At 53.4% G+C, this 17597-nt stretch overlaps 1 protein-coding gene across 1 annotated transcript in view; it reads right to left on the reverse strand.

Moving 5' to 3' along the window:
• The window catches only part of LOC131585977 (heparan sulfate glucosamine 3-O-sulfotransferase 3A1-like), a 31280-nt gene extending 23536 nt beyond the window's left edge, over window positions 1-7744 (reverse strand). Inside the window, exon 1 of the mRNA XM_058852671.1 lies at window positions 6932-7744. Within this exon, the coding sequence (XP_058708654.1) occupies window positions 6932-7479 (548 nt within the window). The 5' untranslated portion in view covers window positions 7480-7744. The remainder of the gene's footprint in view (window positions 1-6931) is intronic.
• Between the last annotated feature and the right edge of the window lie 9853 nt (window positions 7745-17597).

The following is a 17597-nucleotide window of genomic DNA, read 5'->3' on the forward strand; positions in this document are numbered from 1 at the left end:
CATCGTGATGTTGCACTTGAACCTGAACATCTCTCCCCGGGGGATGATGTGAGAAGGGTGGTTGTGGAAAGAAATGATCCAGCTGTTAATATCCCAGCTTGCAGCCACCAGCTGTGCTCAGGAACTGGAGTCGAGGGGTTGAGTTGGGAGCCAGGCAGGATCCCAGTGAAGCTGCAGGAGTTTGGTGCAAGAAAGGCCTCCAGAGGCCTGGAATGGCCCCAGTGGGATTTTCTTACGCCACACTTGGGCACAGCTGCTCAGCCACGGGGAAAACAACCACACGAGGCCTCCAGAGCTCCCCTGGGGCAGAAATGAGAAGTTTCTCCTCCATCTCCCATCAGAGACATAACCAGCAGCCTGGGGGAGTTGTGAGGGATCTTCATATCCTGCAACAGATGGTGCAGAGAGAGAAAGAGCACATAACGAGTCTCCTCACTTCCAGGAAGCAAGAAGGATGGTCTTGCCACGCACGAAGGGAACCGGTGATTTCTTCTGCTGAAAGATTTCCTCCTGCAGAATCACATTATTCAATGGAAGAAATGCCAGGAATAATTCACTTCCTCGAGCAACTCTATTTATACTCTCACTGCGGGCACCATCCTGCTCACGGAGCTCCTGGCACAGGGCTCAGGTGGGCGCGGTTTGGAGCTGAACGGGTTTAACCCCAAACCATGAGAAAAAAGCGAATTTCCCAGGAGGTGGGATATGCAGGAGAAAGGCAGGAACACCAGCCACTCTCACAATCCCTGGGATGACCCCAGACCTTGCATGAACACCCTCACTGCCCCACTTGGGGCTTTGTAAAGGGGTAGGACCCCAGCATCCAACCCCAGCAACACAAATTTAACTGCAACCTAATTCACTTCCCTCCTAGAATACCTGCACATAATGAGAATTTGCAAAGATTTATGGCCACAACACCCGCCCCTGCTGCCCCTCGCCAGCATCTGCTGTTTCCCTGTGAAAGCAGTTTGGGTTACCTCAGAATTCTCCAGGGAAAAAGCATAATTAGCAGCTCAGGAGTTTCAAGGGGGGTTCATGGGGGGTTATTCTCAGGTTTTCTGATCGCTGGTTGTTTGCTCTGAACTCTTTGGAAATGCACCAGCTCCCTTCCCCCTCCCCAGACCTCACTGCTCCTATTATAAACTTCAAAAGGTCAGGGTGAAATCCAAGCTGGGCTGTGGTAAAGACATCCTGGTGGTGATGGTGTGGCCAGAGCATGGCCCTGGACCCCAGACTCGATGGAATGACTCCCAGGAGCCCCCCTGAAGGCAGCAGGACAGGCTATGTGCATAGCTGGAGACTCACAAAATCCACCCAGACTGGTTAAAGCAGGTGAATCTGCTGCTTCTCTAAAGTTTATCTCAATTTTTGCCATCAATGAGCTCTCACCCCAGCCAGCTGCAGCTCTGTGCTGCTCTCCACGAGAGCTGGCTCTGAGAATTTTACTGACAACATCTTGGACAGCCCAGGCCATATTTTCCCAGTTGCTCAGCACCAGCAGACAGGGCCAGGGGAGCTCTATTTCCAAGCATCTTGGGCCGAGGCAGAGCCACAGTGGGTGAGAAAGGTGCTGTTCTCTCCAGGACCGGGGTGTGAAGCAGTACTGAAGAGGAGGATGGGTCTATAGACTTCTGAACCTCCTCAGTTGGCCCCAGTGCAGACCACAGCAACTGGAAAAAATATTCCACTAAAATCTTAAGTATTTTGATGCTTTCTGATAGGAATGGGGTTGACTTCTCCTAATATGTCAACTCAGGAGCTCACTCCATCATCAGGCACACACAAACCCCAGATAGGAACTTCTCCATTAACAGAAAACAGAAGGGATATGTAGAGATACAAAACACTTGAAAAAAAAAAACAAAACAAAACAAAACAAAAACAAAAAACCCAACCCTTTGGGGTCTATTTAAGGAGTAAGAGGGGTAAGAGTGCAGGCCCAGTTCTCTGCAGGGAGATCTCCCAAGGAGATCTGGACAGTGCCATCCCTGGATAGAACATCCAGTGAAAGGGGACAGCCAGCCAAAGCTGTGTCAAGGCTACAGCTGCTCTGCCAGCTGGGGTTCACCTGCTTTGGGTGGTGTTTAGCCCATCAAACCCCACACAACTCCTTGTCTGTGCTGGAGAGAGCTGTCACATCACAGCCCTGCTGGTTCCACCTGCAGCACAGGACAGGGACTTCCCTTCCCCTTTACACGAGGGCAAACTGAGGCACACCCCGACATCTCCCCAGCTTCCAAACTGTTCCAGATGTCTCCTGAAAATCCTTGGAGGATCCAAGTCCAGGCAGTGGCAAAACACGTGAGCACCAGAACCAGTTACTGTCTTAACTCAATGACTCCAGCCCTGATTTCCCCAGCACTTCCAGCTCCTTTTCCCAGCAAAGAAAGGTCCCTTCAGCCACCCACAGACCCACCTCATCCTCCATCTGCAGGGACTCCTTGCCCCAACCAACACAGGCACCCTCCACTGTCTGTGCCAGGCTCAGCCCATCTCCACCTGATGTTTACAGAGAATTAGCTGCACTTTGGGGCCAACACCACCTTTTGTTCCCTCTTTGTACAGTACCCAGCCCTGAGAGCTCAGTGCAGGAGGTGTTTGATTACACAGCTAATAAATAAACAAGGACCTTGATCCTCTTCAGCTGTACAAGGTTGCAATTTCCAGAGAAACTGCTGCAGGCTGTGCTTGATGCTGTTAGTGATTCAAATGTGTTTGGGAGATGAGATGTTCCCAGGACAAGAAGGGACTGCTAAAGCAGCCCTTCCTACATGCAGCAGGGAGTGGAAAACCCAAACTGGTTTAAAGTCAATGTCCAATAACACAGGCCATGTTCTGGGCACACCCTGAACACGAAGAGCTGGTGTTTCTTGCAGAAGCAGCAAGGATGGCTGGAGAAAGGTGGGGAGATGATCCCTTCAAGGCAACTACTGCTACAGCATCTCCCTCATGCAGCAGGGTTTGCAACAAGGTCCTTCCTGAAAGACACCTGGTCCTGCTGCACCTTCTATAAACTGTGTTCACTGTCCTGATGTCCCCCCGACATCCTCCACACACTCCTGCCCCCCACACCAACACTGCCACACTTACTCACTCACAGAATGCACTGCTGGATCACAAAGACCTCAAAACCTCTCAAAACCTGACTCCCCCATCCCCAGGGCTCTGATTTCACCCTGCTCCAAGGCACAGAGGATGGGACACAGCTCGAGGTGGGATGCAGCTGCTCACAGCTGCTGTGATCATGTCCCCTCCAACAATCCTGCTTTTCCTCCATCCCAGACCTCTTCAGCACCTGAGATGTTCTCTGTTCCCTTTGACTCAGAAATATCAGTGGTTTCCTAGATTACAAAGAAGCAAGGAAAAAAAAAACCAAACCACAAAAAACCTTGGAAAAAAAATCCCATGAGGACATTAATTAGGAGTCAGATCTCCCCAGCTCTGGAAGCATCGAGGAGGAGTGATAGTTAAACTCCCAACCTGACGGAGTAACTTTGAATTATCTTTCATCTTCCCCTGGATCAGATGTAATCTAATGACATTAACTTGGCTTCACTCTAGTGAAAGTGGCATTGGTGCTACAGAGGCAGGGAGATTAAAACATATGAAATAAATGTTCCTGGGGTGACTGACAGTATAATGGCATTCCAACAGGCAGCTCAATCAGTGCGAGACTAACAAAAGATCAGAGGGAAAGAGCCAGATTTGCCGTATCACCCACAAACACAGATATTTTCCTTTAATCCAGGCATTTTTTTTTCATGACTGGCTCAGCCCCTGTTCTTGGGAGTTTTCCCCAGGCTGTACAGCCGTTCTTGGGTGGGGGTTGCCAGTTGAACTCTATTAAAGCCCCTGCTCACCTGCTATTGAACTCTTAGCTCAATAGCCTTGTTCAGGGCTGCAGCAGCAATCCCAGCACTGAAGTCAATGCCAGCATTGTGGGCTGCCCCCTCCCTCCTTTTGTCCCCACTGGCTGAGGGGACTCAAACCCAAAACAGAAAAAGCTCCTTTGGGCACACAACTCCCCTTGATATTCAACCCACACACGGGCCCACACGAGGTGTCACACTCACCAAATTCAATCCCACAGACGCTTTTTACAAAGTCAGCTTCTCGGGGGGACAGCTGTCCCTCACCCAGGGGCTGCAGGAGCTCCACCCTTCCTCCATTTGATGTCCTGGGTGATGTTTCCATGCTCTGTGTGGCAGCCCAGCAGGTGCCCTGCGTGTCACCCAGCCTGTTCCTGGCAGCACACCTGGCTGGCAGCTCCGGGAGCATCGCCCAGCGCTGCAGCCACAGCTCAGGGCAGCTGCTGGGGGAGCAGCTCCTTTGTTTCCAGGGGGAACCAGGGCTGTCCTGGTGCCCTGTCCCTGTCACAGCTCACCTCCAGGCTGCAGTGACAGCAGCACCAGCTACAAAGGCTGCCTGCCTCTCCAGTTCTTCCAGAGCCAGCAGTGTTTTGTTCCCTGGGCCAGGGCACTGGCTGCCTGTGCCGGCTTCCTGCGGGCGCTGAAAACAAACCCGAGTGTTTATACCTTGGAATGACGCTGTTTAGTCTGACTGCTGCGAAACAGCAGCGCGCATGAAACCCAAGCCTCTGATGGCTGAGATAAGGAATCGGGACCTCTGGCAAACATCTGGCCACTTCCCCAGCACTGAACCCTCATCAAAGATCACAACAAAGCGTGCAGAGGGACAGGTAGCTTTTGAAATGAGTATTTTGAGCAGGCTGGTAGCTGGCACCGCAGCTCTGCCATCGCGCCGGGACTCTGTGCCTTAGCAGAGATTACTCACACAAGCAAAGCCAGCAAGATTAGGTCTCAAAGGAATAATACCATACAAAGAATTCACTGTACCTCAGCCTCCACGGGGCTAATAAAAAAAAAAAAAAAAAAGAAAAAAAAAAAAGATGAAACTCAGTACATCAAATACCAGAATAAACAAACTGCAGCAATTAATGGGAGAGCTCATGTGCCAAGTGCTAAAGCAGAACGATTACACAAACAGCGCACGGGACAACACGCCCAGTGAATAAGAGCTGCAAGATCAAGACCAAACCTTTGGAAAATTATATCCCCAACACCGAGGACTGCACTATGCCCCAAATGCCTGTGGCTCCTCCTCTGTCTAGGTCTGCACTCCTCGCTCAGGGACTGCTTCCAGAAGCAGGTCTATCCCACTGCCATCTGCTCCTCAAAGCTTCCAGAGCGTCTTTGATAAATGAGCTTTTCTGCATATCCACCATAAATTTCAGTAGATGCCACCCCACAGCCATGTGTTTATTTTTCAAAGTCAAGACTTGATTAGAGTTCTTGAGCTTTTTCAGATTCATTTTTAACGTTTCCTTTCTGCTACAGGGTCAGCATGTGGAAATTGGATAAGCACAGACTAAAAATATAATTTTGTAGACAGCTTCAGCCCACACAAAAGGAAATCTTTCTTCTCAAGAGAACCCACACTTTGCAGCCTGCAGAAACGCAGCGTGTTTCTGACATTGCTGGATACACAGGGAAGCTCATCCCTTCCACGTTAAGGCTTCTACATAAACACTCGGACTGTCAGTACTACCCTACTCCACATTTCAATACTGTCACCACAAGCTGAGCCAAAATCCTCTTCTCTCTGCTAATAGCCGGGCTTTACGCGAAAGTAAAACAAGCTCCGGGGGTACCCAAAATCCTCTCCTGTCTGCTCGCTCACTCTAGAAAGCCACAAACACGAGACACACTTTTCGAGACAGCACTTTCACCCTAACCCAGCCCTCCTATAGGAATCTGCCGGAAAGACGCTCCTCTGCTAACTTTAAAACACACAACAAAAAAAGACCCCAACAACTTCAGTGAGAGCCCTTTCGGCTTTAGCGTTTACTGGCTAGCTTAACAAAACATTAATTCATTGAAAGAACCACCCGATCAACCTTTTGCTAGTATTTCACAGCCAAGGTGAGCATGTGGGGTACGCTCCTGGAAGTGATATTTTTGGTCAGTCGTTACTGGGATGCAGAAATGTTTACGTGGGAAATAGGGGGGGTTTGTCCACACTGAGTACAGGAAAGTGAATTTTATGGCTGGGAGCTGCGGGAGGCGATGGGGGAGCAGCCGGGGCTGCGGGGGGGCTCGGTCAGAGTCAGCCACAGGTTTTGCAAAGAGCCGGGAGAGCATGAAGGGTTTTGGGGGCCTGAGCTTCTCGTGGCAGGGTTTAACTCTGCCTCAGCATCCCCGCGCAGCCCTCGGGCCAGCGGGGCATCCGCGGCTTCTCCCTTTGTGTGTGTGTGTGTGTCTGTCTGTCTGCGTGTGTGTGTCTGTGTGTCTGTGCATCCGTGTGTGTCTGTGTGTCTGTCTGTGTGTGTGTGTGTGTGTCTGTGTCTGTGTGTGTGTCTGTGTGTCTGTCTGTGTGCCTGTCTGTGTGTCTGTCTGTGTGCCTGTCTGTGTGCCTGTCTGTGTGCCTGTCTGTGTGCCTGTCTGTGTGCCTGTCTGTGTGTCTGTCTGTCTGTGTCTGTCTTGTGTGCCTGTCTGTGTGTCTGTCTGTGTGCCTGTCTGTGTGCCTGTCTGTGTGTCTGTCTGTCTGTGTGTCTGTCCGTGTGTCTGTGTCTGTGTGCCTGTGCACCCCGCAGGCGGCAGCCGGGCTGCAGCGGGCACCCCAGGGGGACCGGGCAATGGGGAGAGCCGGGATGCGGGAGAGGAGAGCTGCAGGATTTGGGAGCAGGGACGGAAGAACGGGGGGAGCGAGGGGCTGGGGGGAAGGAAGAGTGCTCGATGAGCGGAGGAACGAAGGCAGGGGCTGAGGGAAGGAGCGGAGGAACGAAGGCAGGGGCTGAGGGAAGGAGCGGAGGGTGATCTGGGGAGCGAGGCTGGCGGGAGCGGCGGCCAGCGGGGGGCACTGGCGGCCCGGCCACCGCTCCATCCCCGTCCCCGTCCCCGTCCCGTACCTGTACCAGGCCAGTCCCCGCTCGTAGTTGCGGTCGAAGAAGTGAGGCTCGGCGCCGACGGCGCGCACGTCGGGGTGCACCCGCAGGAACTCCAGCAGCGCCCGCGTCCCCCCCTTCTTGACGCCGATGATGATGGCCTGCGGCAGCCGCTTGCTGCCCTCGCCCAGCAGCAGAGCCAGGGTGCCCCCGCCGCCCGAGCCCCCGGCCCGGCTCCCGCCGCCCCCGGCCGGCATCTCCTGGCCCGGGGCCGCCTCCTGGCGCCGCCGCCGCTGCTTGAGGCGCTGCAGGAGCCGCTTGCGCCGCGCCGCCGCCGCCTGCCAGGGGGGCAGCTCGGCAGAGCCGCCCAGGAACTCGCCCCCGCCGCCCTCGTCCTCCTCCGAGCCGGCGCCGGCGGCGATGATGGGTCCGGGCAAGGTCTGGCAGCGGTCGGCCAGGCAGTAAAAGACGTAGAGGGACATGAGGAGGGAGCAGAGCATCACCAGGAACTTCTTGAAGATGCTGCGGGGCAGCGGCTCGGCGGCGGGGGCGGCCGCCGCGCTCACGGCCATGCTACCCCGAGAGGGCGGCCGGGGGCCCTGGCCATGCTCCGCCGCCGCCCCCCGGCGCGGCCCCTCCGCGCTGCGCTCCGCGGGGCTGGGGGGCTGCGAGCTGCCGCATCCCCGGCGCGGGGACCACGCTTCAGCCGGACATCCCCCGCGGGGGACGGCGGAACGGCTTCGGGGCAGCGGAGAGCCGGCCCCGCTCCGGGCTCGGCGGGGATGCGGTGCCGGGGCTCGACGCGGGGCTCCCACGTGCGGAGCCCGCCGCGGAAAACTTCGGCGGAGGCATCGCCGGGCGTGGGGCGGAGCGCTGCCGGCGGCGGGGCCAATGGAGCGGCGGGGGCGGGGGGCAAAGCCGCCCCCGGAGCGGGCGGACCCCTGGGAGCCGCTGCCGAGCCCTTGCGGGGGGAGCGGCGCTGTCCGGGAGGCTGTGCCGGGGGATGCGGGGATGCTCGGGGGAATGCGGGAACCCCCCGGGAGGCTGTGCCGGGGGATGCTCGGGGGGATGCGGGAACCCCCGGGAGGCTGTGCCGGGGGATGCTCGGGGGGATGCGGGAACCCCCCGGGAGGCTGTGCCGGGGGATGCTCGGGGGGATGCGGGAATCCCCGGGAGGCTGTGCCGGGGGATGCTCGGGGGGATGCGGGAACCCCCCGGGAGGCTGTGCCGGGGGATGCTCGGGGGGATGCGGGAATCCCCGGGAGGCTGTCCCGGGGGATGCGGGGGAGGTTGTTCCGGAGGCAGACGATGCAGGGATGCCCCGCAGGCCGTGCCGGGAGGTGCGGGGCTGCCTCAGAAGCTGTGGCGGAGGGTGCAGGGATGCCCTGAGTCTATCCCGTAGGGCAGGGAGGAGATCTGGGAACGCTTTTCTAGCTTTTCTCTCGGTGCTGGCTGCTCTCCAGCCCCGGTGGGACATCCTGCTGCCCGCGGGCAGCCTCTCTGGGCAGCCCAGCTCTGCAGGAGTTTTCTGTGCCGTGCGATGAGACGCTGCTGCTCGGCTGACCGCGCTCTCCACCTGCCTGTCCGTCCGCTCAGGTGTTCTGAACCAACCCCCCGCATCCCTCCGGACCTGAGAACAAATTCCTGATGTGCCCAATAATCCACCCTGACAGACACAAATACCTTTGCGTGGAAGAACAGTTCCCCTAAAGCTCAGCAAAGGCACTGACAGGGGTGTAAAACACGCTCACAGTATCGAAACCAACAGCTCCCCTGAGCTCTGAACAGCACAGAAACACCCAAAACCAGACTTTTCCCCTCTAAGCTGCCCCTAGGCTGGCTGCAGAATCTGGCCCACGGTTGGTAAGAAATATCTACAAACACAACACGATATTGCTCTTGGAATTTGCTCTTCTCCTCTGAGAGTACATAAAATGTGGAAATAGCTCTCAGCTTCATGGCTCGGCTGCCTGATTCCAAGAGCTTCGTTATTTCATTGCCTGTGGGAATGCCCTCTTAATTTGAAATGTTTGTCATAGATTATAGAATTTTCAAACAAACTTGCGCATGAAACACTTGACTCTAGATCTTTTTTTTTTCCTTCTGTTTGGTGTAGACCTAGCTGAGGACTTAAGCTTCAACTACTTGGAAATAAAGCTGGTGTATCCACAAATTATGCAATGAAAAAAGGGGAGAAAAATTGCATTGAATTATAATCAGCCATCTGCAGAGCTGGCTGGCTAATAACAATGTATTTCCAAATAGTAAACACACCAAAATTAATTACAAATGCTATTTGCAATGAGTTACTCTACTAGATCTCGGTGTGACCTCAAGATACTGTAGCATTTCAGGTATTTCAATGCTCCAACATATAAGTAGATTTACAAAATGCTATAAACAGGTTAGGCCCCCAACACCTCTAGGAAACTCCTTACATCATTAGGAACCTAAATCATGAATCTGTGCTCTGATCCAGCTCATTGAAGCCAATGAAAAGACTTTACTGACATCAATGGGCTTTGGACTGGGCCCTGCAGAAGGGCAAAAGTGGTTTGACTTCTTATTATTCTCATTATGATAGTTTTTTCCTAGACACTTAAAACATTGCTACACTTTCTGTTTGAAAAAAAAAAAATATTGTTTCAAATGGAGAAAAACAGAAAAGAGAAGTGAAATCGGTGTGAAAGAGCATAGAGTGTGTATCTGCTGGGATTGCATTGCAAGACTTATGTTTGCAGCTTTTTTCCTGGAAATATTTGTGGGAATCTCACTTTGCCTTTAAAGACTCACTAGCTGACTAGGGAAAATATGACCAGAGCCCATATAAAAAAGTTTCAGTGTCTAGAAAGCAATAAGCTAAATATATCTATATTTAAAAGAGCCCTATGATATTTAAGGCAAACTTGTGATATTTTTACAGACCCTGACTCACGGTTTCTGCCTCCTGGGGCTGAAGGCACCAGTAATTCTGCAGCCAGGAACAGCTCTCCAAGAAGGAAGGTGTCTTAATGCTTTAGAAAGGGCAATACAGGGAAATAGTTTCACCCGTATTGCTGTGGACTCTGTTAGTACAGCTGCAAATCTGAGATTCTTTATGAGCAGCAGACTGGTTTGGACCTTGCTTTTGGATGAGTTTTTCTTGCTACAGAGAACATTTGATGAACACTGTACTATAAAGCCAGAAAAATGATGTGGCTGACATCATGACATCAAGCACTGAGAACTTACTCGTCTTATCTACTTTAGCCCTGCTGCAAAAATAACCCTTCTCAGGGATAACTTCAGGGGTTTTAATGACTTAGGGCTGGAGCTAAAGTTGCTTTTCCTTTTGCTCAGCCTCTTGCACAACTGACTTAACATTTTCAGCGCAGCCTCTTTCTTTTCCCCTTCAGTTTCTGTCTGCCCGTCTCAGAGACTTTCATGACACCCATGCCAGACCCAGCACGGCTCTCCTGCAGCCTGGCAGGGGTGTTTGGATCTCTGGGTGCCCAGGACAGCTCTGGTCACTGTCCCCTTGTGCTGGCAGGGTGGAGGGGAGCGTGGCCACCCCCAGGGCTGTGTGTGGCTGTGACTCACCGTTCCCTGGCTCCAATCCTGCTGCTGCTGTGGGCTCAGCCCTGGGATGGTGCTGGCAGGTTCTCCTCTGAGGTCCTGTTTGCACTTGCTCCTTACTTTGCTCCGTTCCTTTCTCCTTTTATCTGTTTGCAGTTTTATTGCTGTGCACTCCTGCCTCCCCCCAGGAGTGCTCCACTGCTCCAGTCATTTCAGGTGCTGCTGTTGAGGGTGAGTGGGGCTCCTCTCCTGGCGTGGCTGGTGCCAAAATCCTCCTTTCAGCATCATCACCATCATCACCATCATCACCATCATCACCATCACCAGCACCAGCACCATCATCATCATCAGCAGCAGCAGCAGCAAGGTTTCCTACTCCAAATGGGCTGAGATGAGATGCCCTTCATGGGGGCACTGAAGAAACAGAGGTTTAAACCTCCACACAGCCTTAAACCGAGCAACCAAAACCTTCTGCCTCCTCGGCAAACTGGAGCTGAAGGCTTTGCTTCCACCGTCTGATATTTCCAGGTGCTCTCAGCTGGGAAAGGGGAAGGCTTCCACCTCGGATGCTTTGTGCATGCACAGCCCGTGCCAGCCCCGCTGGGATGAATGGATTTTTTCCCCTTTCCCAGTGACCCGTAGCACAGATGGGATCAGGGGTTAAACTGGGAGTAGGGTGGAAAAGGGACCGGGAGCCCGAGGCTAGCGCAACTTAACAAGTGATTATAAGGTCTGAAGGGAAAGGGAACCCCTGCCTGTCAGGAAGCTGCTGCTGAAGAAAACATCCCATTGTACTGGGGAGATGGAGTATGGGACAGAGCAGAGGGAAACAGATTGATAACCGAGGGGTGATGTGACCCCACATAGGCTCCTACAACAAAAGCCCCTTCATCTAAAATGAATAGGAACAATGGCTAATGGGGACAGGCCAGCAGTGGCCAAGGATCTGAGAGCCAGGGGAGAGGGAGGAGGCAATGACAGCTCCTGTTCTACCCAAATCCTCTATTGATCTCAATAATCTCCTGGGCTTTCCCCCCCTTGAAATCACACAGAAAGTTCAAGGACTTTTTGCCTTTAGATTGTTGGACCACGCATTGTTCTGCAGAGTCACTGAGGTGTGCTGGGGCAGGCTGAGGGAGGAGCTGCTGCTGTCCCTGGATGTCCCCAGGCCTGGGCTGGCAGTGGTGGCAGGAGCACCGTGGCTGCTGCCCTCGTCCCAGCACTCACTGGCTCCCACGGGGCTTCCAAACCCACTGAGATTTTTGGGATGTCCAGAGACTGGCAGAGTCAAATGATGTCAAATTATTAAAGAAAGGAGTTGTGGTCTTTCTATGGGGTGTTCAGGGCAGCAGCAGAGCCATGAGGGCACTGGGAGCAGGAGCTGCATCCCCATGAACCATCAGCAGAGTCCAAGCAGACAGGACAGGTGATGGAGAGGTGTTGGAGACCTGATCATCAACTCCAGTCCTGGTAGTTTTGTTGAAAAGGTATCTTGAAATATTGATCTGGAGACACTAAAAATGGAGGGATGGGATTTTGCTTTGGTCTTTAATTATTTTTTCTTTTGGAAGGACAAAAGTATCCACAGGAAAGACCACATAGACCAGAAGAAAGAAAAGTTTTGAGAGACTGTTTTCACTCTGCACTCTCTTAAGCTGACAAAAGGACTCGGTGTGTTGTACAATTTGCAATGCCCGTGCCCCAAAGCAGGCAGAATGAGCAGGAAGCCGGTGAAATCTGAGTCCTGCTTTGGCAGGGGCTGGAGGCCACATATCTCTGTACCTGAGGGCTGGCCATGGCACTGAGTGAATGCACCTTGTTTCTGATACCTCCTGCCCTGCTGGGACAGGGCCAACTTGATTAGAGAGCTGGCACAAGACATGAGGACATCTGGGAGGCCTCAGATCAGGAGCATGAATTAATAAGAACCAGAAAGAGGAGGAGATGGAACTGGACAGGAGCTCATGGTGCCTGGCTGTGGATGCTGACTGTGAGCAAAAGCAGGGAGCACAGTGCCTGTGGAATAGCAGGCTGCATAACTCTCTCAGTCTGGCATGAGAAAGTGGCCTGGGAAATCATAAGGAGGAATTAAAACAATCCTCAGAGACAGAAGACAGCCCTGCAGGTGCTGTTTGTTTTTTGCAAGAGAAGGTGGAGGGGTGGTGAACCCCACTGACCAGTGATGGTGATGTGTTAGTTCACTGACCAGTAAGAGTTTTACCTTTCTGTACTTTCACATATTGGTGTATAAAAGAAGATCTGAGGTAATAAACCTCACTCTCCTGTTCAACCCACAAGAGAGTTCGTGTTGTTCTTCTCGTGGTTCCCAGCAGTGACACCTGGCTGCTGTAAAAGGGTCCTGAGCCCTGGACCTGCCCTTCCCAAGGTGGCCACCCTGCCCAGGGGGATGCCTGTGCCATGCAGAGCCTGCTGGCAGCTCGTGGTGGCTCAGCCTCCTGTTCCAGCAGCTGCAGAGGTGTTTCCCAAAGGCTGGGGTGGGCTATGGGCTCCTGGGGCCAGCAGGATCTCCCCTCCTGACTGCAGCCACGGCTCCCAGCGGCGCTGCTGGTGGCCCTTGGCTGCTGGTGGCCCTTGGCTGCTGGCATGGTGGGACAGGCTGGCACAAGGCAGAGCCAGGCAGGGCAGCCTTGGTGCCTGGCTGGGATCCTCAGCGGGTGCCTGCCCACCCCAGCTCCTTCTGCAGCCCACCAAGGCACCGGGGACCACCAGCCCACCCCTGGTGCCCAGCCAGAGGCAGGGCCAGAGGAGGAGCAGCCCTCACTGCAGCCAGTGCCCTCAGGGGACTGGCACCACGTCTGTGAGATGCCTCAGCCCAGCTGAAACACACAAAGGTGGCTCAACATATCCCACAGGCAATCAAACACCCATCCTGGCCTCCTGAGGGAGGCTTTCTGCGCCATGGATGTGCCTCTGTTCTCGCCAGGAGCAGGCACAGAGCTCCTTTCCTCCAGGCAGGCTGGCTCCATGGGGCAGTGCTGGGAGAGGGAAGCCTGCATGGGAAGGTTTGGAGATACTGGGAATGGAGCTGGGTGATGCTTTGAGGGGTCTGTGTGCTGCACTGGGGGCTGAGAGCTACACTGAGGGCTCAAGGAGCTGCACTGTGGGATCTGGGTGCTGAGCCCAGCCCTCATCCTGGCTTTTACCAGATGGGAAAAGGCAAGGTGCCATCCAGTGCTGGCTGGAACGACATCCAGCCCTCCCCAGGCTGTGGGAAACAATGGATTGCCAGCTGGAGAGCCAGGACAGGCAGCAGGGGTGGGGACACTGTGCTGAGCACAAAGCCACACCAAGAGGAGCCTCACCTCTGAAATAACCTGTTACACCCCAGTGCTTGTGCATCAGCTGTGATCCATGGAAAAGCCGCTCCTGGAATAACCTAGCACATCCTGAGATGGCCTGTGCTGCCCTCTCTGCACATCTGCAGGGTGCTGGGTGCTCTCTGGACACCCCAAGCTGTGGATTTATTGTGGGGCTGGAGCCAGGGATGTTCCCAACAGCCCTCAGCCACTGCAGGCAAATATTTACAAGAGCTCTCCAAGGGGAACCTATAAACTGCTCCCTGCTATAGCTTCCTGAGGATCACTCCAGACAGCTATATTATCTGGAACATGAAGTAGTTACACTCCTGCTGCTCTTCCAGAGCTTTTGAAACAGATACTTGTCTCTTTTATTACCTTTGTTTGTGTCTCGTTTTATTTGTGCGCTGCGTGCTTCCTTGTGCCGGGTTCCATACACTTGTGAGTGGCTGTGGGTTGGAACAACAATAAATACCTTCCAGGCCTTTTGTGCTTTTTAATATTATCCTCCATTAAAAAAAAAAAAAAAAAAAAAAGGAGGGGAAAAAAAAAAAAGAAAAAACCAAGTCAGGCAATGAAAACAATACAGGGAAAATTAAACCCTAAATCTGCATTTTATGGTTCTTCATTAAACACGCAGGGAAAGCTGGCTACTAACTGTTGATAAAATGTTTTGGTTCTGGTGAAAATGTTCTTTTGGTGAAAATGGCGTGTTTTGTGGAGAAGGGTTGGCTTTGATGAAGATCTGTACTTGTTAAGGGTTCCCCAGTCCAGGATGGACATTCCAGCTGGAAAAAATCACCCCAACAACTGGACTGGGGAAAGGTGTGCCCTCCATGGGGGGAGAGTTGTTCACTTCCAGCTTCACCTTGTTCCTGCATAAAATTCCTTGTCTCTCTGTGAATTCTCAACCAAGCAGCTTTGAAGTTAAGGGCTTTTTAATGGACTTTATTGGGTATCAGATAATTCTTGGAGAGCACTGAGGGCTGAATCAGTCTTCCAAAAGGCTGGAAAAACCAGCCAGAGACACAGCAATGAGGGCCTGGGTGTAAAACCCTTCACAGCAGGTTTTAGGGGTAATTTGCCCTCTGTACAGCAATGGTACATGTGCAGGTTGAATGTGGAGGCACTCATGCTTCGCTTTTTTCATGCAATACCTTTGGAACGCTCCCCTCCCCTCAGGAAGGATGAAACCACAGCTGGAAACAGCTGGCCCAGCAGCAGGAGCTGAGCCCAGAGCCCGGTGATGCTCCTGGGGCGTTTGTAACACCCAGAAAACACCAAGCACAGGGAGAGGGGCAGTGAGGCACCCCCAGCACACCAGGGCTGGCAAATCCCTGGTGCCCCCTCTTTGTTCCAGCCTGGCTGAGCTGGCTCCGCTCACAGGCTTTGCTGGGCTGAGGAGAGCACTTTAAAAGGAAGCAAAGCAGCATCACAGCGTTAGTTCTTGCTGGAAGGGGGAACAAGAGATGCACATTCCTGCCTTGTATGGGAAATTTGGCCTTCTTGCATCAGCCTGAGGGTTTGGGCTGGATATTCTGTGTTCTTAGCACCCCACCCTGAGGCAGCCCCTGCTCCTGTGGGGCAAAGCTCAAAGCCACTGCCAGCCCTGGCATGGCTGGGCTTCAGCAGAGGGTGAAGTCACACCTGCAGAACTCACTGAGGCTGAGGATGGTTCAACAGTGGCAAGGGCCATGCTAAACACACCTAAAAAAACCCCAGGGAGGGGGAAACTGCCCTGGTGTGTGTTTGGCAGCGTGTCCTGGTCCATCTGCTGGGGATTCACTGCCGCACACCAGGAGTGTGTGAGCCCTGCTAGGATGGATACAACCAGGGCAAGGTGCAACTTGTGACCCTGGGAGCCAATTCCAGTGTGTCCCAGGTGCTGGAGACAGCACCAGCACTGAGCATTTGTCAGCTTGGGAGCGTTAATTCAGGCCTAATTTGCATGTTCAGCATGGAGAGTGTAATTACTGAGCTGCACGAGCAGCCGTCAGCTCGGCTGTTTCCAAACATCATCTTCAGTGCTGCACGGAGCACGGGCAGACACTTCTCCTCAACACAGAGCCTGTGAGCTCTGCCCAAGGGGAGCAGTGGGGCTGGGGGAGGTTGCACAGCTCCTCCCAACCAAGCTGGACATACCCAGGGAGATGTGGTCACCTCCTCCACTCGGGGAAGAGGGAGGAGAGGAGCACAGGTTAGTTCAGGTCGTTATCCAGCTGTCTCTTCAGAGGACACAGACTTAAGCTGAGCCAGAGCAAGTTTAGGTTAGCTGTCAGAAAAAAATTCTTCACTGAAAGAGGGACTGGGCACTGGAATTGTCTGCCCAGGGAGGTGCTGGAGTCTCCGTTCCTGGATGTGTTAAAGCCTGGACGTGGCACACAGGGCCGTGGTTTAGTTGATGGGGAGGTGTGAGGTCACAGGTTGGACTTGATGATCTCAAAGATCTGTTCCAACCTGGTTCATTGTGTGATTCTGTGATTCAGGGGTTTGACATCTTCCTTGCACTAATTGGATGTGCCCTCTTTGCCCCACCCCCAGGCACCAGGCTTCCTCTTCCCCTTCCTTCTGTCGCCTTCACATCTGCCCAGGAGCCCTCTCTCGCTCTTGGCAGCTGTCAGAGACACCTGCAGAAGTGTGGTGGAAGGGCTCAGGCACTACTGAAGGTGGGAAAACCTCAGCTTTGAGGTTCCCCTTCACTGTCTGAGCTCAGAGATACCCACACAGACACAGGAGGGAAAAGTGGAGCTCAGGATCCCGTGTGTGTGTGCTGCCAAGGGATGCTCCTGCCTGTGTGGAAATATTTGTGTTGCAATACACTCAGGAGCACAGGCAGAGGTGTGGGGGTGTGTTTAGCTGTAGGGGACACCCACGTGGTTGCACTGTGTGGGCTCTGAGCATCTGCACGTCAGGCATGGTCTCACTGAGGGCTCTGTTCCTTCAAGGTTTCCTCTGCATGGATGCTCCTGGAAAAGGGACTCGCAGTCATTTAAAACACACCCGTGTCTGAGAGGGCATCCCAGGCACTACAGCTCCAGAGCCTGATGGAGAAGGTCTCAGGGAAGATGGAGCATCATCACACCCTGTGTCACTCTGGGGTTTTTCTCCTGCCAGCCTGGTTTCCCATCGCGTGCACTGAGCAATGCAGTGCAGAGGGAGGTGATGGGCACCCTCTGCCATCAGGTCAGCTTCCCAGCTGCCTGTCTCTTTGCTTCAATGGATTTTACTTCTTTCTGACTGCTAATATCAACAAAACCTGCCAGGGCACCTCATCACTGCTGCTCCCCAAGAGCAGACACGACATACTTGGAGCATGCAGTCAGCTTTTCCATCCCGTCCTCACAGCCGGTGTAAACTGCCTAAGTGCCATCAAAAACCACTTTATAAACTGAGGACGGGAAGGGGATGATTGATGGCTCCACACTGGACATGACACAGCTTCTACACTTGCCTATATTTATAATATTTGCGTGTTGCCCCTACCTCAAAGCCTGACTGGGCTGGTCCAATTCACTTAGAGATAGGAATTTGGCACAGCCTGACATAAACTCCATCACTTTGGGCCACCAAGGGAGAGCCATTGTTATAAACTTTCTCCCCCACACCCTGCTTAGCCCCCTTTTTAACCCCATTGCAGTTGCATTATTTCTTTACAAGCCAGCAAGAGCAGAAACAAATGTTTCACATCTGTTCTGGCCATCCAGCCATTTGCATGAGAATCATGGTCAGTGTTTCAATGAGCACAGCTCGATGGCCAGCAATGGGGACACAGCTGGCCACCACTGGCCCCTCGTGCTTCTGCCAGATGTCTGAGCTCT

Source organism: Poecile atricapillus, chromosome 17 (genome assembly GCF_030490865.1).
Source record: "Poecile atricapillus isolate bPoeAtr1 chromosome 17, bPoeAtr1.hap1, whole genome shotgun sequence".
Taxonomy (NCBI): Eukaryota; Metazoa; Chordata; class Aves; order Passeriformes; family Paridae; genus Poecile; species Poecile atricapillus.